The 17,196-nt window shown below is 45.6% G+C and overlaps 2 protein-coding genes across 4 annotated transcripts in view; one reads left to right on the forward strand and one right to left on the reverse strand.

Annotated features, from left to right (window-relative positions):
• Positions 1–630: 630 nt before the first annotated feature.
• On the reverse strand, positions 631–9,752 carry CUNH17orf64 (chromosome unknown C17orf64 homolog). 2 transcript variants are annotated; one of them, XM_004747236.3, is made up of 6 exons: positions 9,582–9,752; positions 8,283–8,384; positions 7,859–8,034; positions 7,295–7,442; positions 3,396–3,591; positions 631–916 (listed from the first exon to the last, which is right to left on the reverse strand). In XM_004747236.3, exons 1-6 carry the CDS (start codon positions 9,630–9,632, stop codon positions 831–833), a joined length of 759 nt encoding a protein of 252 aa, XP_004747293.1. In that variant the 5' UTR covers positions 9,633–9,752; the 3' UTR covers positions 631–830. The 2 variants fall into 2 exon arrangements, with proteins under 2 accessions (XP_004747293.1, XP_004747294.1); XM_004747237.3 differs by having other exon boundaries at positions 7,343–7,442; positions 9,582–9,749.
• Positions 9,753–9,858: 106 nt separating this feature from the next.
• USP32 (ubiquitin specific peptidase 32) overlaps positions 9,859–17,196 on the forward strand; it is a 238,765-nt gene continuing 231,427 nt past the window's right edge. The window contains exon 1 of one of the 2 annotated variants that reach the window (XM_045070181.1): positions 9,859–10,045. In XM_045070181.1, the coding sequence (XP_044926116.1) occupies positions 9,886–10,045 (160 nt within the window). In that variant the 5' untranslated portion in view covers positions 9,859–9,885. The remainder of the gene's footprint in view (positions 10,046–17,196) is intronic. The other variant, XM_045070182.1, reaches the window with a different exon arrangement.

A 17,196-nucleotide genomic window follows, 5' to 3' on the forward strand; every position in this document is an offset into this window, starting at 1 on the left:
TTAATGTGGAATGTATCGAGTTAATATTGGCAACTGTTTTTTGTTGTTTCGTTTTACTGTTTTAAACAGTAAGTAGACCACAAGAGGGCAAACAACACACCAGGGGTCCGAATTTCGCAGGCAGCTGCTTATTTTGACCACGAGTTGGAACCATCATTCTAGCTGCAACTACTGATGTGGTTTCTCCTTGACTCTCTGGCTTCTCCCTCCTGTGCACTTTGCATGTGGTGGGGGAGGGGGCGGCAGAGTCTCTCCCCAGGCGCCAGGTCACACCAGCTCATTCCACTGCCAGTCGCCTCCCCACTCCACGGGCCACCCAGTATACCCAGAAGACCAAGGGCGGAAGATAGGGGCAGGCTGCCCGAATTCTCCCTCTCTCACTCCAGGCCAGCTCCCCTCCCTACTGCACCTTCCCTGGCACGCATCACTCCTTTGATACCGGCCTCAACCCACTGTAACCGCTCTCCTTGTATGTCTCCCACACTAGATGGTGATGGATGGCCACGATGCAAGCGATCGCCTCTTATTCATTTGTGCTCGTGTGGGGCACCTGCCGCCCAGAAAGTATCTGGCAAGTATTCTTTTAATAAATTAAAAAAATGAATGAATGCATGATAACTGTTAATCAAGTACGGTGGAACTGTCTTAAGGATGTTTATTTCCCCGCCCCATTTAGACATAACTAAGATCTGAACATCCTTTTGACAGACAGTTTTCGTCTTTCCCCTCCTTGGCCCCCAGCCCCCAGGGTGCAGAGGTGTTGAAGACAAGACCAAGTGCTCTGGGAGCCAGGACAAGCTGGCCCCGCACCCCGGCCTGCCTGGCTGTTCTCACGCGCAGGTCTCTGGAGTCTCGGGGGCTTCCTCAATCCTCTTCCTTCTGAGTTTTGTTTTTTGAGGAAGTTTCCTTAGAGAACCTGAAGAGGGAAGGTGACACAGTCCTGATAATATCACAGAGAATCTCAGTCTGTAACATGGAGGGCAAGGACGACAAAATCTTATCTTCGCTTGCAACTTCTGCCCCTTCCTCACAGATTTCTCACAGACATCCTGTGGCAGGGGAAGATGGTGTCGCCCCGATTTACAGATGAGGAATCTCACCCAAGCACAGAGCCCACCCTGCCCAAAGCCCTAGGCAAGTGAGGGTCAGAGTCAGGACTAGACCATGTTGCTTGACTCTCAGTCCTCCCCACACCTGTCTCAGCTTTCAGGCCCCAGTTCCCACGACTTGGCGGCCGGACTATTTGTGAACCCCACTGCCAGCTTTTTACTTAAAAACTGACTTTTGAACATGGTGCCAAAGAAACACCATGAAGGTTACCTTTAATATCACAGATGGACTGAGTGATTGATTGATCAAAACCCCTTCACGGCGGGCCCTCCAGACAGCATGGGCTTTGTCATGTAACACAATGTGAGGAACACAACCTGGTCTGTATCCCAGGAAAACAAATGGTGAACGGGACTTCATCAGGACTTTCGATCTAAAGTCCTGTTTATGCACAGAGGAACAAGCTTTTTAAAAATGCCAAAAGGAAGTAACAAGAGTCAAAAGTGGAACATTCTGCAGAACAATGGCCTGATCTCTTCAACGAGTCAGATTGTGAAAAGGGGAATTTTGTTGAGTTCAAAGAGATGGAAGAGATGTGACCAGGTGCAAATGCAGGAGTGGGAAATCGTTGCAAAAAATGTCTTGGGCTACTGGAAAAATGTGAATAAGAAGTACTTAATCCAACCATTAGATGAAAACATTGACATGGAATGCTGACCTAACTAACTGAAAAAGCAAGTTCCAGTCAAAATCCTATGCAGTGAGGTCTCATTTGGCTAAAATACATGAATTTATGTGTATAAAAAAAACATTTGGAAAGTGCTAGCAGTAGTGAGGACAATATATGTCTACATTTTCTTATTTTCGCCTATTGGTATTACTTACTTTCCATGCTCTGCTTATGTTTGTAAGAACAAAATGTTATTTTAAGAATTCCATGAAAGTCAATGTTCTTAGCCCACCCTCCAAGGCTTTTTCCTATTACGCCCCTGTCCTGCACTTCTCCAACCTGCTCTTTCATTCACCTCCAGGCCCAGACTATCTGCTCATCGCCCCTCACCTCTGCACACACCTTTCCTCCCTCTCTTTCCCTCCCTTATCCCTCTTCCTCTCCTCCTCTTGCCTTTCTTTAAAGCCGGTCCCAGAGTTACCTCCTCCAACCAGCCTTGTCCTACCCTTTGCCCTATGGCCTTGGATGGCTCATCTGTAAATTGTAAATTTGTAAATGGCTCATTGTGAAAGGGGGATAATACCCATCTCCTGAGGTTGTTGCAGGGGTTAGGGTTAGGTGAAATGAAGAGATACCAAGCACTGGTTTGGGAAAAGGTTAGCCCCAAAGCCCAGAGCTCACTTTCCTTATGGGATTCATGAACTGTTGTGGCCTTGATGATGGGCTGGCCTTCATTTCACAATGAAAAATAGACAATTCATTGTGTATTTTGCTTCCTCAGTTTAAACTCTAGGCACCAGGACCAAGGGCCTTCATGGAGCCCAGACAGGGTTCTGAGCCTCGGTAATTTCTTGACTCATGCCTACTGCCCCTGCCCCGTTTTCCCTCCTGCTCTCCCACTCAGGGCAGCTGTGACTCGTGGACAAGTCCCCTTGAGTGGCGCGGGCCTACATCACTCCCAGCTAGCCTGACCCTCAGAGGAGTACCTGGGGTCAATTTAGGACCACACCATGCGCTCCTACACCACCCTGTTTGCCTTCACTTTCTCCCCCAGTAGCGAAGCAAGAGCAGCTAACTGTGGTCCCAGAAGCCAGATACAGAAGCGGGAATGATAAGTGGCTTTGTTCCTTTGAACTCGGCACAAGGAGGGACCTTCATAGGTTCCAACCTTGGCTGGGATGCCTCACTGAAGAGCCCCTGTCCAGAGGCCCAAGCAGGGCAGTCGTGGCAGAGACCAAGGCTGCTGGCAAGGCCATTTTCAGGCCATCTGACTCAACTTTCTCCCCACTGTGGGAATGAACCTGTCCCTTAAACCATACCCCACCCGACACCGAGAGCAGGCTTCCTGCCTCTGCTTGGACCCTTCCTGGGAGTCCCCACCCCTGACTGCTAGAAAGCTCTCCCATAGGAGAGTGGCTTCATTCAGACTGTTCCCTGAAACATTCAGGATCCAAAACAGTATGTATCATGAGACCCCCAGAGGGAAGTCCTGCAGAACGCTGAGGGAAACACATCAAACTCTTGACCGGTCAGAGCCTTGGGGAATGGGTGATTTTCCTCTCTCCCCTTTTACACTTATCTCTACACTTCAAACTTCCTAGGATAAGCATCCCCAGTTGCAGCCCAGCCTCGGAGGCCCCTCCTCCAGGCAGGCCCCCACCCCTGTGGGCATTACCTGGCCCGCCCTGGGCCCCGGATGTGGGCTCCCCCAGCAGGGAGGCCTCTGGGCCAGGGGCCTGCATCTTGGACAGCCTCTCCTTCATGCCGCTGATGTTGCTGTGCAGGCCCCAGGCACTGCAGAGTTTGGGCAGACTGTCTTCCTGGTCGGCCAGCAAGGAGCTCTCCGGTGCGTCCAAGGGGCAGAACGCCACCTGCAATGGGCACGTAACGTTGAGGAGGGTGTGGAGGAGAGCGGCCCCCACCTTCCAGAGCCCCAGCCCTGCCTGTGAGAGAGGAAACTACTGCGGTCTGGCCGCCCCTCACCCCCTGCCTTGCCAGCTGGAGGAATGAGTCACAGAGTGGGGAGAGGCAGGACCCTGCAGACACTGAGGCCAGGCTGCCAACAGTTCCTTCCTGGGTGGTTCTTTAATATAAGTCCTCCTCCTCTATTTAGAGTGAAATATAGTGTCTTTATTTGCTTCAACTTTTTATTTAAATTCTAGTTAATATAGCATAAAAAATAATGGTTTCGGGGTGTCTGGGTGGCTCAGTGGGTTAAGCCGCTGCCTTCGGCTCAGGTCATGATCTCAGGGTCCTGGGATCGAGCCCCACATCGGGCTCTCTGCTCAGCAGGGAGCCTGCTTCCCCCTCTCGCTCTGCCTGCCTCTCTGCCTACTTGTGATCTCTATCAAATCAATAAATAAAATCTTAAAAAAAAAAATGGTTTCCCTGGTAGGATTTAGTGATTCGTCACTTCCGTATAACACCCATTGCTCATCACAAGTGTCCTCCTTAATCCCAATCACCCATCTGGCCTGTCCCCCACCTCTCTCCTCCAGCACCCCTCAGCGGCTATAGTTCTCAATATCTCTGTATTTAAGAGTTCTCCATAGGTAAGAGTCTCTTATGGTTTGCTTCCCTCTTTTTTCCCCTTTCCCTGTGTTTATCTGTTTTGTCCCTTAAATTCCACATGAGTGAAATCAGATGGTGTTTTTCTTTCTGTGACTGACTTACTTTGCTTAGCATAATGCACTCTAGCTCCATCCATGCCACGGCAAATGGCAAGCTTTCCTTCTTGCCATCATATATTATATATATCATATATTATATATATATATATATATCTCACATCTTTATCCATTTATCAGTCAATGGACATTTGGGCTTTTTGCATAATTTGGCTATTGTTGATAATGTTGCTGTAAACATCGGGGTGCACGAGCCCCTTCAAATCATTTTGTTTCCTCTGGGTAAATACCTAGTCGTCGTGCAATTGCTGGGTCACAAGGTAGTATGTTTAACTTTTAGAGGAACCTCCATACTGTTTTCCACAGTGGCTGCACCAGTTTCCCTTCCCTACTGTGCATGGTGGTTCCTTTTTCTTCGCATCCTCACCAGCACCTGTTGTTTCCTGTGTTGTTAATTTTAACCATTCTGACGGGTCTGAGGTGCACCTCGTTGTCATTTTCCTATTTCCCTGAGGTGAGTGATGTGGAGCATCTTTTCATGTGTCCCTTAACCTAGAGTTAGAGTGTCTTATTTGTTTTTAATGAAACTACGGTATTTGTTTTAAAGTACTTGGCAAAATTAAAATCGAGAGCCTAAAAATATCTTTTGAAATTTTCCTGGCCAGTGAAACCCAGAAATCACTAAAATGTCAACACCTCATATTCAGAGCCCCTGAAAGGATCCACCCATTCATGTTCAGAGGAAGAAACAGAGACCTGAAGGGAGAGGGGATTTTGTTAAAGCCAGGTAGCTAGAGCGGGGAGCTGCAGTTAGAGCAGGGCTTTCCTCTGAACCCAGCTTTTCCCTTCATTTGCTGTGTGGTCTGGATCATGTTACTTTACAGCTCTTGTATAGAGCTTGGCCTCTTCATTTACACACTGTGGACACTACTTGTAATTACCAGGTAGGGTTGCTTTTGAGGATGACAGGAGGGAAAATAAAGTGCCTGGCACGGAGAAACGGTTACCTATGATTCTTATTTCGAACTCGTGATTCTCAAACGGTGCTCTGTGAACCCCTGGGGACACAAAATATTTTAACCTCGCTTACCCCCTGAAAAGTGGGGCCTACTCAAAGTGCAGGAGAGAAACCAATGGATTCTAATGAACCCAGTGTGAAAAGGTCATTGATGCAAATCTGAGGAAGCCACATACTGTACGATTCCAATTGTAGGATATGCTGGAAAAGGCAAAACCATTGAGACAGTTAAAAAAAAAAAATCAATGGTTGCCAGGAGTTTGGAGGAAATGATGGAGGGATGACTACTGGAGCAGTTTTTCCAGTTATTCTGTTTTATATTGTAACGGTGGGCACAGGTCAGTATGCAATCATCAAAACCTATCAGGGGTGCCTGGGTGACTCAATTAAGAGTTGGCCTTTGGCTCAGATCATGATCCCAGGGTCCTGGGATGGAGCCCTGCGTTAGGCTCCCTGCTTGGAGGAGAGCTTCTCCCTCTGCTCCCTGCTTATGCTCTCTTTCTCTGTATCTCTCTCTCTCTCAAATAGAGAGATAAATTAAATAAATAAATAAATAAATAAAATAACTGATAAAAATAAACAATTGATAATAAATAAAATTAAATAAGTAAATAAATAAAATCTTTGGAAAAAAAGAATCTATAGACGCACAACACAAAGAGTGGGCCCTAATGTAAACTATGGACATTATTTAGTTAATAGTGTGTCCTAAATAATGTGTCAATACTGCCCCAATGATGGTAATAAACATACCCCTCTAATGCAAGGCGCTAATAAGCGAGGGAAGCAGGAGGGGTTAGCATGCAGGAAATCTCTGTACTTTCTACCCAAATTTTCTGTAAACCTAAAAGGATATATATTTATATTTTAAAACATTCATTGATAGGTTTCAGACTCCATATTGCTACTAAGTAGCTGCCACTTGTTGGATTTTGGTGTGGTATCAAAGAAGAATATCCACAACTATCTAAAAATGTTAGTAAAATACTCTCTTCTCTAACTATATGTTGGTACAGGCTGGGCTTTTTTCTTCTCCTTCTCTTTCTCCTTCTTCTTCTTTTTTAAGATTTGTCAGAGAGAGAGAGAGAGCACACAATAAAGGGAGAAGCAGGCAGAGGGCAAAGCAGGCTCCCCACTGAGCAATGAGCCAGATGCGGGGCTAGATCCCAGGACCCTGGGATCATAACCTGAACTGAGGGCAGATGCTCAACTGACTGAGCCACCCAGGCATCCCAGGCTGGGTTTTCTTCATGTACTACAACCAAATCACATATCACAAGAGACTGCAGAAGCATCTGTTTTCTGTTAAGTCAGACACTAAAGAGATTTGCGAAAATGTCAGACAATGCTACTCTTCTTACTACATTTTTGTTTTGTTTTGTTTTGGAAAATATAGATATTTCTTGTAAAAACTATTTATGTTAAAATGTAACAGGGTCCTTGTTTTTCTTTTAAAATGGATTAGTGAGTACATATTTTGAAGTTTTTTCTTTAGTTTTAATTTCTAATAGGGCAAATATCAATAGCTATAACCTACATAAACAAATGCTTTTTGGGCTTCTCACTAGGTTTTTAAGAGGGTGAACATGACTTGAGTCAAAAATGTTTGAGAGTCACTGTTTCTGAGCAAAGCCAGGCCAGCTTCTGTCAATAGTGATTTGAGCCTTCCCCAAGCTGGCTGAGCCTCTCTGTCTGGCCTCCACCATCCCCACCCAAAGCTCCTCAGGAATGTCCCTGCACCTGTCCACCTCAGAGTGTGGGTGTGGAGAGCTACCAAGAACTTGAAGCCAAGCCTCTGCCCTCTTCAGCCCCTTTGCCCCCTGTGGGGGTCTTCCTGAGGCAGTGAGTGTGGAAACAAGTCAAGGGCTGCTAGCAGTATGAAAGGGCCCCCTCAGCCCCAGGCCTCCCCCCCAAAATCCAAGAACACACCAGCCAACCCTCAGCTGGGCCCGGGAGGAGCTTTCCTGAGCGCCTCACCAGGAACTTCGCTGTCTGGTTGCTCTTGGTGTACTTGTAGAGCCTGCGAAGTTGTTTTGCCTCCAATTCTGAGAATAGAGAAACAAATCGCCAGAGCATCCTGCGGGGGAGAAACCAAGGCTGAGGGAGGCAGAGCACAGGCCCTTTCCCTTCAGTGTCTGTCTTGTGTCCAGGACCCACCCAGGGAGAAACAGACCATGTGCTGCCTCCTTGGGTTTGGTCAGGGACATGGAGAGCTGGAGATTTGCTAAACCTTGAACTCCCCATCTTGCAGCAGTTGTTCAATGACAGGGTCAAGAGAGTTCTTTGTCCACTGTGTGGGCAAGCTGTGTGAATCAGCTCTGCCCTGAATAACTAGAGGACCCTCTTCTCTCCACCCCTTCTTCACCAAGCTTGCTCCAGGATCCTCACTCTTTCACATAAAGATGAAATACTCTGGGAGTTGACTGAGCTGTGTCCTTGAATTGGCAGGGCCCAGGAATGGCTATAGTGGGAAGGACAAGGAGGCTGCCCTACTTCCTCCAGTGCTTGATCTCCCAGGTTCGGCAGTAGTGCTGCAGAAAAGTGTTGATGTGGTCCCCTAGGACCAGCAGGCTCTGCTTCATGTACTTTAGCTTCTTCTTCTGGGGAAGGTCCCTGGGCAGGTGCAACTTTCGCAGAAACTTCTTCAGTGGCCTTAGATATTCTTTACACTGTGGAGGCAACAGGTGATGTGAGAGACCATAGAAGAAAAAAAGAGGCAGATGGGCAGCCCCAAGCAACCAGAAACCATTATGGGCCAGGAAGTGTTAAGTGGGTTAAGTAAGGAGGCTCTTGTCAAGGTCTTACCCCACTTCCTTGCCAAGGCCGTGACAAGTGGGACAGAAAGTATGGGTCTGAGGCCTGCCAATTTCCGACTCAGGTCTCCCAGCCTGTAGGAGGGACAGAGTCCCTTACTCACTATTTTGAAGGTGTCCTGACCCAGGCCCTTGGCATGGCGTATAAGTGAGCTCCCAGTGGAGGTGGTGCCAGAGCTCTTCTCTAAGCAGGGTACATCTGTCACCTAGGAGGAGGCAGGGGGCAGCAGTCAGCTGGGGGGTTTAGATGAGTGCTTCTCAGGGGGCCAGTGCGAGACAACCAGTGGTCCAAATTCCAGTCAAAGCCCTTCTCTGTTTTCCCTAGGACCTCTTTCTTGGCCCAGCCTGGAGGCAAGGAAGCCTTCAACAAAGAAACCCATCTGTGAAGATCCCTGCTTAGAAAACCTAGAATGCCCTACCCATTTCTTTTATAATCTTTAGAGCACAGTATTGTAGCTACTTTTGCAAAGCACTTGATAAACATGAACTCATTTTATTCTCACACAAATTCTGTGAGGTGAACTATCATTATTCCTGGTTATAGACGAGAATACTTTGAGGCACCAAGAGATTGAAGGGACACCTTGGGGGAATGAGCAGGGAGTCATTCACTCATTCATTCTGCGAACATTTACTGAACACCTAAGTCCTAGGCCTGCCTCTAAACTTTAGCATCAAGCCACAGTAATGTGCTTGGTTGTGTGGTGTGAGTGGTGTGTTGGTACTTGGGAAAGCATGTGATGGTGATGGTAATGAGAAGGAGCTTTCTGATAGGAAATGTGGGGCCAAAAAACAAACAAAGAACAAAAAACCCCAAAAAACCTGAAAATTAATTAAGACAAAGTGGCTGTAAAATAATACTTGAAGTCAGAGCACAGGATTAGACTGACACAGTAGAGTTTGCACCTGACTTTGCAAAATCCTCTCAGAAAAGTGAGGATTAATTCCTGCCTGTGTTCAGGGGGAACAAGGAAGACCCAGGCCCAGACCACTCTGAAGGCAGAGACCAGGGAAAGGGAGGAAGGCAAACAGAATGAGTATGGAACCTGGGCTTCTCTGGGCCCCAGAGCGAGGGGACTTGGGCAGATCGACTCCGTAAACACACCACTCACACCACACAACCAAGCACGCAGACCATAACACAGGTGTACACACACACATGCAGACACATATACAAGCACTTGTGTCTGCACAACCAACAGTCATCTTGCCCTGAATATATGTCTTCGATAAACATCTGTTTGAATGAATTAACCTCTTGTTCCTTTGGTCTCCTGCTAGCTCATACATCACCATCTTTTCTTCTTCTTTTCTTCCCTGAATTTCATGTTCTCTGCTTTCCAAGACCAGCCCCTCAAGGACCCTCCTTTCTTCCTTCCCTCACCGACCTAGCCCCATTTCACCTTCTTTGGTGGCTTGTCCCCTTCAGCCCCTTGCCCATCTGAGGCCTCCATCTCAACAGGTGCACTGGTGGCCTTCAGAGTGACGCTCCTTCTGTCCCCTCAAGCTTCTGACCTACTGCTTCTGTGACCTGAGTGTCTCAGGGAGTGAGCAGGTTGGCTCCAGAACTCAGAGCCAAAACCATGGCAACCACCAACACAGCTCCCCTCCCCCTCCCATGCCCTTGTTCTTGGGGGTGGCCCACCAGCCACCTCCTTCAACTGGGAATGGATGGGGGTGGCCACCAGCCACCTCCTTCAACTGGGAATGGATGGGGGTGGCCACCAGCCACCTCCTTCAACTGGGAATGGAATTCGGGAAGCGAGCAAGATGTGCTGGGTAGACCCAGGACTTTGTCAGAGCTCCCCACGGGCCAGGAGGGGCTGGAACCCTTTCTCTCGGGAGATACCGGTGATTGTGACCCCTGGTAAGACCTTTGTAGTGATTTTCCTGCGTGTGTTTCACTCATGACTCCTCAGTTACACCGTGGGTTCCCCGAGATGAGGGCCATGGTTTTTAACGTTTCTTTCTGGTTTGGGGATGAAGGTCTAGAGGGTGCTCGGAGAGAATGGAATACAGTAAGCCTCTACGGAGACCGGTCTTCTCTTTTATTCCTCCGTAGCCTCCGGGAGGTTAATAAGCCAGTTGTGTTGGGCGTTGGTTGAACGGTGATAGCGTTTTTAGGGAGGTTGCAAAAAAAAAAAAAAAAAATGCAGTTGAGCCTCACAACAGTCTTCTCTGATGTGGGTCCCCGCAGTGATCCCAGTTCACAGAAGAGGAGCCGAGACGCAGAGAAGTCCGATGACTTGCCTCAGGTCCAAGGCCACTCAGTGGGGCGCGGGGCGCCGGGTCAGATCCCGACCGCCCTAGCCTTCCCACCCCCTCTCCCCGCCCCCGACGCCGCCGTCGGGGGATCCAGGGCCGCGGGAGGCAGTGCAGCCGCTTGAGCTGCGGCGTCTGGCTGGCCCGCTGAGCCCGGAGGCGCTGGGAGGCGCGCAATCCCAGCCCGACCTCGCCCCCTAACGCGGCCCTCGCGTCCGATCGCCGCCTCCATAGGCGCACGGCGGGGTTCGGCGCTGATGAGACCGTTGCAGCCTCCGCTTACACAGCCTGTATGTTCTTCCCGAGGGCGCTGAGCTCCACGTCCCGTTTCGTTCCCCCTCCAAGTCCCTACTTCCCGCTCCTACTCTGCCTTCGCCGGCACTCGGTCGCAGCGCGGTGGCCAACGGAGCCGGGCTGGGATCCCCACCCCGCCCTGCGAAGTCCTCCCAGGCCTGCCTCTCTCTCTCTCATTCTCTCTCTCTCTCTCTCTCATTCTCTCTCTCTCTCTCTCTCTCTCTCTCTCTCTCTCTCATGCCATCTGGCGGCGGTACCCGCACACGACAAGGACACTGTGGCTGGGGACAGGCCCCGGGGAATGTGGCTCTTCTCCAAACTGGAAAGCCTGTTGTGCTGAGATTAATCCAGGACTCTTTTGTGGCTATTAAGAAGGAAATTGTATTGGCAAGAGTAAGGGAAAGGGGGCTCTCTTATACACTTCAGCTGGGAACAACTCAGAATGTTAAATGTACATTCCCTTTGGCCCACAAATTCTACTGCTAGGAGTTGGTCCTAGGGAAAGATGATGTGTGCAAAGAGGACTGTTACAGTGGTGACAATTTGGAAACAATGAGATGCAATCAGTAAGAAAGGGCAAATAAGTTGTGGAACACCAATACTTAAAAATAGTACTCTTATTAAATAGTAAATAAAATTAATTTAAAAAATACTACTGAAATACTACTAATTATTAAAATATTACTCTATATCTACATAATACTAATTAAAATTTTTTAAAAGTTACTACTTTATATTTAACGATGTGGAAAGAACTAAAAATACGTGTCTGAGATGATTGTTTTTGGAAGTATGTATTTATATATGCATAGGAAAAAAGTCTGGAAGGATACACTTCAAAATATAAAGGGTGATTTTTCACCTTTTTTGCATATTGTCTGCATTTCTAAAAATAACATGCTTTACATGTACAGTCAGGGAAAAAAAGGAGAGCTGAGTCTGTTTTTAAAAGTTACTCATAAGGAATAAATAACATCATTAAAAATGTCATATAATGCTAAGTTAAAACACACAACACAAATGAGTATTACATTATAACTCAGATAAGTTGACATGAATATGGACTAAGACTGGAAGAAAACAGTAAAAAAAAGAAACAAGGAATTGATTATAGATATTATATAATCTATTCCTCCTCTGCCCCAAATAATATTTACAATTCAGAAGGGGGAAGTAAGTCAGAACCTCAAAATTAACCTGTCCTTGCCTTCTCCCTCACCCCACTCCATTTCTCCTTTTCCCTCCCAGAGCCTCCACCAAGTCCTAGACTCTGGGTGCCTATCCTGTTCCCATAATGGTTTTATTATTAGCATAGGGAGTAGCCTGAAGAGACAATTGAGCCTACCAGCAGCTAGGAATAATGACTCAATACTCAACATTAAAACAAAAGTCCATTGTCTTTGGGAGACATTCTCCAAAATCCAATTGGTTAGCATAAAATGACACTCTAGAGCAAGTCAACTCACTGAACAGAGTCATTCCTCCAATCTTTAATTTAAAAAACTCTAAGTGCCAGGTACTTCAGGCAGGTAGGTTGGAAAAGTGAGGATGTTAATCTATTCACCCTCTACTATATGCAGGATGGTATATTCCTTGATGGCAATGGGCTGGCTTCACAATCATTATGTCTCACCCCTATGCTCTAGGGACAAAAATCTTGTTGTATGCCCTAAATTCAGGGGACAAGGAAAATGACTCTTGGCATCTACTGCCCATACGTCCTCTCATAAACTTAAAGATCTTTCCATATCTCTCTCTCTGGGTTAGACAGTGACTCAGAGACTTTTTATTCCCCTAAAGGACTCTCTCTATCCTTTTCTTTAATAAGAAACCCAAGGGTATCTTAACATTGCAAAAGAAACCCCTTGACCTTGTTCTGAACTATCTAATTAGAATTGTATCAAGTCTCCAAGAAAATGGGGGGGGGGCATTCAAATTCACACCATAGTTGGAGTGCTGGATCTAGAGGAAATGTGACAGTTCCCAGCTGAAGGTCAAAGCATCCCTTGGCATAACCCAAAACCATGAGTGACTCTATTACTACCTAAGGCAGAGTCTCTTGCCATGGGGTCCACCGATAGACCTTGGGGAGTCAACAAACTCTTAACTAGCTCCTTAAGGATTTATTGCCTCCATCAGGTAATCAGAGAGATTTGTTGCCCTAAAGAAGTTAAGAACCAAAGATCTAAGAGATTTAATCTAAGGGTGTAGACCTTCTCGTTATGGGTGGGTCTTTAAATCTGAGCGCATGGAAGCACACAAAAGGAGGTCATCTGAGAAATGCCAGAAACACATCGATCTGGAGAGAAAAAGGATAAAGGAAGAAGGCAAGGGTATTTTAGGTCTAACTAACCATATTCCAGACCTGGCCCAAGAAACCAATGACTAAGGAGAAGGCCAGTGGGACCCCTGACCATGTCCAGTAAAGGTGACTTACTGCACCCCCTGCCAGCAGCCTGAGCCAGCGGGAAGGAAGTTCCCCCTGCACTAATCTGGGGGCAAGAGCCTGTCAGGGCAGAGCCTACAGGCGTGACCCCTTTCTCTCTCACCCTGGCAGGACACAGGCCCATCTCTGCAAGCCGATCAGCAGCATCTGTTCATCTCCTCTCAGAATAGTTCTCAAAAATATTTGGCACTTTCTTCTTCACTCCTATCTGCTATTTACTGTAGTTTTCCATTTATGGAGCCCTGGTTTAATTTCACTTTGGGTTTTTTTCTTCTTTTTTGTAGCAATGTTTTAATTTGGGCTTTATGTGCTCTAAAAATATCTTGTCAGGATATCAAAATAACACCACAGAATGGCAAACTTGTAACTTCAGAGCATGTTTCTAAACAATTTAATGATATGCAAACTTCTGAGATGGTGTTAAATTGCTGGGCCTAATGATTTCCACTCGCCTCTCTCTGGAAAGTGTTCTTTCCTAAGATGGGAGGCAGGGAGATGCGCAGGAGAGAATTGTATGGCCAACAAATATTGGAGCTGGGAAGGATTTTGGAGAGAAAAAAAAAAATATGCCGCCCCGAAATTTGCTACAAGTCCTACGAGTTCTCCCCAGAGGACTTACTCTTACCACCTCTCCTTTAGGGCACCAGAGTTGTACCCCCTGCCTTTGGCCTAGGTTTGGTGATACTGGAGAGTGGGGGCCTAATATCAGGTGTTTCAGGCTGAGAAAAATTCTGATGAGAAAAATTACCTTGTCTCAGACTTTCAGATTCAGAATTTCCCAGGAGGGCCTGGGAATCAATACTTTGATATGTCCCAGCCACTCATCAGACAAATTTGGAAGATGCTGTGTGGTGATATGAATCCCAAATTGGCCCTTGTTTAGATTGAATTGGGTAAATTATGGACTCTCCAGTGTTGTGTGAGAGCTAGCTCTAACAGACTCATGAGAGACAATTATTAAATTTTTAGGAATTTTGCCAGCTGTTTGTTAAACACAGACATTACTGCATGTTATTGAAAGCAGGGACTCAAATACATACTTGTACATTAGTATTCATAGCAACATTATTCACAGCAGCCAAAAGGTGGAACCAGCCCAAATGTCCATCAACAGATGAGTGGATAAACAAAATGTGGTATATCCATACAGTAGAATTTTATTCAGCCATAAAAAGGAATGAAATTTTTATATATGCTGCAATATGGATAGTCCTTGCAAACATTGTGCTAAATGAAATAAGCCAGATACCAAAAAACAGAATATTATACGATTCTACTTATATTAAATATCTGGATCAGGAAAATTCAGAGAGATAGAAGTAGAATAGAAGTTACCGGTATCTGGGAGGAAGGAACAATAATTACAGAGTTTCTGTTTGGGGTGATAAAAAAGTTCTGGAAATAGATAATAATGGTAGCTCTACAAAATTGTGAGTGTACTTAATGCCACTAACTTGCACACTCAAAAAAGGTTGAAATGGTAAACTTGATGTTATGTATCTTTTGCCACCATTAAAAATTAATTCTGTAAAAATAAAGTTAAATATCAACTTAAAATTAAAGAAATCACATTGAAGACAAAATAATATTCAGCAGTCAGCCCTTCCTGGTTATTTTTCCACATTTAATGGTTATCTTTGCACTGGCGGTTATTTCTGTCTGTTGCACAGGTGATGTAGGAACACTGTGTAACCGTATGCTGCCGAGCATTTCTTCCCAGCTGCACATGGAGTTGTGATACATTGGTGACAGAACGTCAGTGCAGAGGCAGTATTTATACAACAGAAATTAAAACCACTACAAATCAGTGTCTTCTTCTCCTCACCAAACTGTTCATTAAGCATTTGCCAGCATACCACTCTTCACAAACCATAATTTCCTCAATGGCAAAAAGGCAATAACAAAACTTATCACACAGAGTTCCTCTGAGGATTGAAGATAGTTCATTGTGTGAGTGGATGGAGGTTGACTTAAACTGATAACTGATTGTGGCAATGATTTCACCATATATATTCATATAATCATATGTATCATATATATATTATATATATAGTCATTATGTCGCACACCTTAAATAAATACAATGGTATATGTCAATTGAGAATTAAAAATTTTTTAAAAGATTTTTCAGGGGAGGGGCACTTGGGTGGCTCAGTGGGTTAAGCCTCTGCCTTTGGCTCAGGTCATGATTTCAGGGTTCTGGGATCAAACCTCACAAGGGGCTCTCTGCTCAGCAGGGAGCCTGCTTCATCCTCTCTCTCTGCCTTCCTCTCTGCCTACTTGTGATCTCTCTCTGTCAAATAAATAAATAAAATATTTTTTTTAAAAAGGCCCAGGGGAAAGGTCCCACCAGTGTGCCTGCCACAAAGAAGTGTTTGGTTAACTTTCACCTTTCTCTAGAGACCATGAGCTCCCTGAAGGCAGAACCCCACTCAAATTAGCTTTCGGTCCTCCAAATCTCTATTTTAGGAGCTCAATAAATGTTTGTTGAATTGAATACATGAAAAAATGGATGGCTGTTCCCAAGACAAATGGAGAAAAATGTTGTTGTCTTAACAGCAAGCACCGGAATTACTTTTAGGAAAGGAAACAACTTTATAGCTGGAGGCACAAGGTGAGATCTGAGGCCAAGGAAGGAGCCTTGTCACCAAAAAGAGAGAGTTAAGATGCTTTGAAAGAGAAAATGAGAAGAATTTGGCCTTTGGTTTTGTTTTTGATGTAGAAAAGGCTGTCAGAAGAGAGAGGAAGAAAGAGGGGGCATTACAGAGATAGAAACCTGCAAAAGAGATGATGTTAGCCTGGGTCACCCTCGAATGACCTGGAGGCTGGGTAGGCTGGGTATGACACTCCAGCACTTCCCATAAGGCGCTCCTGGGGAAGGGTGACCCATGGGATGAATATAGGTTGTATTCATTTGCTGTAAGGTGTGAGATGCAACATTTCATTAGAACTCTCTGTGTCAGGATGCCTGCGTGGCTCAGCTGGTCAAGCAAGAGTCTGCCTTTGGCTCAGGTCATGATCCCAGGGTCCAGGGATTGAGTCCTGCTTTTGACTCCTTGCTCAGAGAAGCAGGGGAGCCTGCTTCTCCCTCTGCCTGCTGTTCCCTGCTCCCCCTGCTTGTGTTCTCTCTCTCTCTGATAGATAAAATCTTTAAAAACAAACAAACAAACAAACAAACAAACCTCCATGTCTACCCTACTTGACATCTTTAGATGTGTGTCTGTTTTAGAATAAGATGAAGTAAAAAAAAAAAAGCTGGGATATCCTATTTCAGGTGCAGGCTGCCAGTGAAAGATAAGGAGCAGCAACAAGATATGGTAGAGAGCAAAAAATGTGGCAGAGGCAAAAAACGTGATCAGAAGAGACAACCATGATGACATAAATTCTTGGAAATTTGTGGAGAAATTGGAGAAGCACTTTAGACTTTCATGGTTTATAGGTAACAGAGCTGAATCGATTTTCTCTAGATTTTAGAGAGGTAGGAGATCCTGGCTGCCAATGGACTACATTCAATTATGTTGGAATTGGTATAACTGTGTAATGTTCCATTGGTCGATCAGTGGACAGTAAGATAATACATTTTGGCTTATTCCCATAGCTCAAAGACTATATTCCTATAGTTTCTATAGATTTTGAGAAGATTCTTTGTCTTTTTTTGGACTCTTGTTAGAATTAGGAATGTTCTGGGCAAATCCGTAAAACCTAAGGCCATTATAATGTCTAACTACCCTACTCTCTTACAAAATGTTTTTTGATGCCCAACAAAATCTAAGCCATCTAAAGAATGGAGTGGGAAAAGGGAATAGTGGTAGCTTTACAGTGGAGAAGCCTGCTGGACACTATGTTAACCTAGTGATGAAGGTTAACATTACCAGTGATGTTGTGTGAGTATCATGTACTCCCAGATATGATGTGTTACGAGAAGAGGACTTTACCTCCACAGCATTGTTGTTGTTGTTGTTGAAGATTTTTATTTTAAGTCATCTCTACACCCAACATTGTGCTTGAACTTACAA

The sequence above is a fragment of the Mustela putorius genome, unplaced genomic scaffold (genome assembly GCF_011764305.1).
Source record: "Mustela putorius furo isolate JIRA1106 unplaced genomic scaffold, ASM1176430v1.1 tig00003962_pilon_pilon_pilon, whole genome shotgun sequence".
Taxonomy (NCBI): Eukaryota; Metazoa; Chordata; class Mammalia; order Carnivora; family Mustelidae; genus Mustela; species Mustela putorius.